The sequence below is a fragment of the Cavia porcellus genome, unplaced genomic scaffold, assembly GCF_034190915.1.
Source record: "Cavia porcellus strain 051 isolate PalLab524CR breed Dunkin Hartley unplaced genomic scaffold, mCavPor4.1 scaffold_1, whole genome shotgun sequence".
NCBI classification, from domain to species: Eukaryota; Metazoa; Chordata; class Mammalia; order Rodentia; family Caviidae; genus Cavia; species Cavia porcellus.
Genome location: NW_026947484.1, coordinates 49,508,357 through 49,513,720, shown reverse-complemented (window position 1 = coordinate 49,513,720; position 5,364 = coordinate 49,508,357). Strand labels below are relative to the sequence as shown.

General features: G+C 47.4%; 1 protein-coding gene across 1 annotated transcript in view; it reads right to left on the bottom strand.

Annotated features, from left to right (window-relative positions):
- The window catches only part of Trim69 (tripartite motif containing 69), a 29,118-nt gene that overhangs the window by 14,441 nt on the left and 9,313 nt on the right, over positions 1-5,364 (bottom strand). Inside the window, exons 2-3 of the mRNA XM_063247988.1 lie at positions 4,167-4,631; positions 3,258-3,353 (exon numbers count right to left, since the gene is read on the bottom strand). Coding sequence (XP_063104058.1) covers positions 3,258-3,353; positions 4,167-4,631 — 561 coding nt within the window. The remainder of the gene's footprint in view (positions 1-3,257; positions 3,354-4,166; positions 4,632-5,364) is intronic.

Genomic DNA, 5,364 nt, shown 5'->3' with positions numbered 1-5,364 from the left:
TCAGTGTGGACTCTAACAATTGAACTAGGAACTCTTACAACAGGAAGAAAATTCTGCAGAGCCATATTTCTTTCCATCTTTCCCTGAGCTTATGTATTTCCTCTTCCTGATGCCAAATGCCAGCGAAGGCTCTTCTACATAGATAACTAATGCAGAAATGGGGCTCCAGTGTAGCTCCTCAACTTAGGGACTGATCTGCCAACTCTTAACCCTTAGCACTGTTCTAAAGCTCTGGTGGGACTGGAAGTATAAACAGTAGCTTTATTTAGTTTAGAAACTGCTAAGAAAGAGAAAATCAGATTGGAAAGGCATGCAATGTGAGAGGTCTAGGTCAAGGATTCCTAGTTATAAACCCCAGGAAGCAAAATAATTTCTTTGGATGTGGCAATTTTTAGTGGCACTTTCTGGTAAATGCCTTGTTTCTCCATAAAAAGACTGGACAGATCTCAGTCCCACAGTCATCCCTCAGTCCCACAGTGACCCCACTAGCAAAAGGAGCCGGATATTAAGGGGGAAATTAATCCGCTTTGTCATCAACTGCTGGCAGCCTGTTCTGGGTTAAATCCAAAATGCCCCCGACAGGCCAGCTATGCACTTCAGGAAGCGATGGATCACGAGGGCAAAGGCTTCACCTATTGGTGCGGCCATCGCTGAGCTGAATGGGTGGGGAGGAATGGCCTTGGTGAAGGGCATGGGTCCTGGGCATGAGACTGTGTCTCCTCTCTGGTCCTTCCTTTTCTGGCTCCTTCACTCTTGCCCTCTTTCTCTGCTTCCTGGCTGCCATGAGGTGAGTGCCTGTCCTCTGCCACGCCCCTCTGCTGTGATGCTTCTGTCTCACCACAAACCTAAGGCAGTGGAGCCAGACAACATGAGCTGAAGCCAGGAGCCTAAAGAAACCTTTCTTCCTTTGTCACAGCATCAGAAAGCTGACCTAGCCAGGCATGGTAGTGCACACTGGTAATCGCAGCACGTGTGAGGCTGAAGCAGGAGGATCACTAAGAGCCTGGGCTACATAGCAAGTTCAAGCACAACCTGAATTACATAATAAAGGCCCTCCTTAAAAAAAAAAAAAAAAAAAAAAACCCGAGCTGACCCTACACAGAAAATTGCGACTGATGAGTGGGGTCTGTATCTGTCCATGTAGTTTTGGTACACAAGAGGAGTTTGAAAAACACAGATAGAGAAACCCTAGGATGCCATAAACAAAACTTGATGGAAATTCTGGTGTGGGCTTAAATGTCCAGAATGCTGATGAGAATGCAATAGGAAAGAATATGCTCCTGAGACTTCAGATGCGAACACGCGCGCTGTACTGGGATTGTATCATCTGTGTTACACTCTGTCACAGAACTTGCCTGTATCTTGTCCATACCCTAAAAGTTTGTACGAGGCTCAATTTAAAGTTAATGGACTAGTTCATTTGGGGAAGGGAATTTTAAGGCAGTATAAGGGGTAGGTTGTGCCATAGGTATTGCTGGCAGCTTTCAGCCAGATTTACAGAATGGGATTCAGGAGCAAAGAGCAGAACAAAAATTTTTAAAAATTTTGCTATTTGGCCCAAAAAGAAACACATGTAAGCTAAGGCCAAAGAAGGTATCATTGCAGAAGAAATTAGCACCATTATTAAGAACCCAGCCAGGGATTTAACTCAGTGGCACAAGTGCCTACCTGGCAAGCACAAGGTCATAGTTTGATCCCCAGTACCAAAAAAAGAAAAAGAACCCAAGTAGCTGGGCATTGTGGTGCATTTCTGCAATCCTAGCACCTGGGAAGCTGAGGCAGGAGGGCTATGGCAAGTGCAGGGCCAGCCTGCGTTACATAGTGAGTTCAAGGCCGGCCTGGGCTACACAGTGAGATCCAGAACAAAACAGGCCAAGGATACAGCTCAGTGGTGCAAGCGCCTGCCTAGCAAGCACAAGGTCCTGAGTTTGATCCCCAGCACCAAAGAAAGAAAAGAAAAACAATACAAAAAACACCAAGTGCTTTGCACTAGAAGAAAGATGGGACTAGAAGACTAGATGGGACTAAAAGAAAGATATCTTAGGACATCTCAGGAATCAGCCAGACCATGTCCATGGCAGGCTCAAGGATGTAAATGTCTAAACCTTTTATTCAAGAAGAGAGCCCCTACACTCCCTGCTGAAGCAGGACCATACGCACAGGATGAGAATTCCTGCAGTCAACCCCTGAGCAGGTGATATATGGAGCCTTGAGAGAGAAAGTGAGGATGCAGTAGAGCCCCAGGAAATTAGAGATCCCAGGAGCACAGAGCATCTGCCAAGCAAAGCATAGGCACTGAGTACAGCCCACCCAGCACAGCAGCTATATGGGCCGCTGCGATCAGGGCCATAGGGACCGGGTGAGTCAGGATCCACGGGGTTCACACTGTACCAATGCGTGCCTTGGATGCTAAACATGAAGACACAGAAGTTAGTATTTGTCTGCTGTGGGTCGGTCTTGCTTCAGGCTACTTCCCTCTGTTACCTGATCCCTTCCTTTTGGAAAGGGAGACTCGTTATTTTGGGAGTGTATCATTCAGTCCAGAGTCATCTTGAGTCTCACAGGAGACCCTGGACTTGGACTGTAACTCTGAAACTCTGAACACTTTGGCAAATCTTAGAGCTGGACTAAATGCATTTTTCACAAAGAGATAGATAGGAGCCTGTGAGGACAGTCATAGAGTGTTACAATTTGGACCTAAAAACTCCCCAAAGGCCAGCTGATGGCTTTCAGGAAGTGACTGAATCATGAGAACATTAACTTCATCAATGGATTAATTCATTGACAAGTTCATAATTGAACAGGCTATTAAGAGTCGGGCCTCGCTGAAGGAAGTGGGTGATGGGGAATGACCCTGGGGACTACATGTTGTCCCCAGTCCTTTCCTATCTGCCCCTTTTCCTTTTTCTCTCTCTGCTTTCTGATTGCCACGAGCTAAGCCGCTTTCCTCTGTCATACCCTTCTGTGATGTTTCTGTCTTACCACAGGTCTAAAGGGAGTTGAACAGCCACAGACTGGAACTTTCACATTTTAAATCATTTATCTCAGGTAGTTTGTCATAGTAGTGAAAAGCTAACTAACACAGAATCCATTCCTTGAACATATTTCCTTTTAGTCTGTTCTGTCAGTTTTCTAATTCTATAGCTCAGGTGCCACTTGGCACATGGATAATATATGGAAGGCACCTTTGAACTCTTGAAGTTCTAAGGGAGGTATAATCCAGTTCTAGCTCATGGCCCATCTGCTCTGCTCCTCACCTTGCAAGAAGCAATGGCATCCTTCTGCTTGTTCCTGAGAGACTGAAGTTCCTTTAGGGTTGCCTCCAATTGATCCTGGTAAGTGGCGAGCTCCTCCTGGGAATACCAGACAGCATTAACCCATGCCAGTGTGGGAGCCAAGGGTATCTCCGAAGCCCAGGGTGCCAGGAAAAGGAGGCTTTTACTGCAAAAACCTTTCTCTTATCCTGTACCCTGGTCCTGGCTCCCTGAAGAATTGTAACTAAGATAGGCTGTCTCTCAGTGCCTGCATAGGTGGGCTCTGGGTTTGATTCCCCGCACCACAAAAGCCTAAAAGTCATAAGCAGCAGAAAGGCTGAGCTGTGTCCTCTCCTGAGCTGACTGCACCAGCGTGAGGAGTCCATGGAGCTCTATCTACTTCGTCACTCTGTCTCGTCCTTACCGTCTGTTCTTTCATTTCTGCTGTTCTCACTTGGTACACTTGCACCTTGCCTCTGCCTATCTGAATGGGAATGATCTCCTAGCTCAAATCCTTGCATTCCTTCACTGTCCACCTCTAGTTTAGCTTTCTCTAATCCTCTCAGCGATCCTAAACTGTCATGAATCACAAATGTGATCCATCAGTCCTACATTATCTTTTATTTTCTGCTGTCCTATTATTTCTAAACTGGACCAAACACTGAGACTTAGACCAAGAGCAGTGTCTTCTTACATCCCTCTTGTGCACCATGTGAGAGTGAAGGGGTCGGCTGGAGCCAAGGACCATTCTAGAGAAGAAACTTTGCAAACCATTTTGTATCTTCAGGGCACTCTAAGATTTCTCATTATTATTTGGTTAAAGCAGTGAGGTGGGAGAGACAGGAAGCCCCATAGAAAACCCCCCTGGCTCCTTAGGGCGCCGCGCAAGGGCCCGGCGCAAGGCCCACATACCGTGAAGAATCGCACAGCATCCGGGATTTGCAAGAACTCCTTGGATGGCCCCATGGACAGCCGCGCGTCCTTGCACTGGAAGCAGACCAGCTTCCCGTCTGGCTTACTGAACAGCTTCAGGTTCTCCCCATGCTCCGAGCACTGGGGCTGGTCCTTGAGCAGGGGCAGCTTCTTCACCTTCTCCACCAGCTTCTCCAGCACCAGGTTGAACGTGCAGTTGCTGTACTGACACAGCATCTTGCACTCAGGACAGAACGTTTCCTTGGCTTCCAGCTTCCAGAAGTTTTGGATGCAGGCCTGGCAGAAGTTGTGGCCGCAGCTCAGCATCAGTGGGTCACTGAACCAGTTCTTGCAGAGCGGGCAGTGCAGCTCAGTGGTGATGTCTTGCATCGCCATTTTAGAGGGCAGCCGAGAGTCGCTCACTTCCTGGCTGCCTCGGTTGATGCTGGCCGAGGCTATGGAAACCTTTGGGAGAGAACAACTTCGATGAGTTCCTGTGCTGCCGCCCGCATGGTGGGCCTGTCCCTAACAATCGGTGCAACTATCATCCAAGCTCTGTCCTCTCTCCTTCCCAAATGATCAAAACCTCTGTGTTTCCTAGCATCACAGTTCATGACATCCTTTAAACTTCAATAGGGAACCAAGGCAGAGGGAAAGAATCATCAACCCCAGAAGTGTATTTTCCCCATCCTTCTCTCCAGCACCTCCCCGTTGATCAGGTGGATGTTTTACTCCCCACTCCCATACTAGTCCACACTTTGGCTTTCATTCTCTAGGAGTCACACACGATGACCCGATGACTTGGAAACCCGCTTCCCCACTGCTGTCCTCAGTGATCTGGGCCCCACCCACATTCTTGTTTGAAAAACACAGTACAGAGACACAGATACGGAAAATACAAAACCCGAAGTGTGTGGCTCACTGACTGTTTACGAAATGAAACACATCTGTGTAACCACTATACGAAGGAAGAAATAGATCATTACTAGATCCCAGAGGCTCCCGCATGCCTGATTCCAGTTTACTCCCTCTGCAAGGCAGACCCCCCTTGGATTTCTAGCTACTGACTCTGCCTGACTGTGTATTTTATATAAACATGACCATAGAATGGCACCTTCCACTTCTGAGGCCTTCAGTTCATTACATTTGTGAGGTTTATTCCTACTGTATAAATGCATATAGTTCAATCATGCTTTTC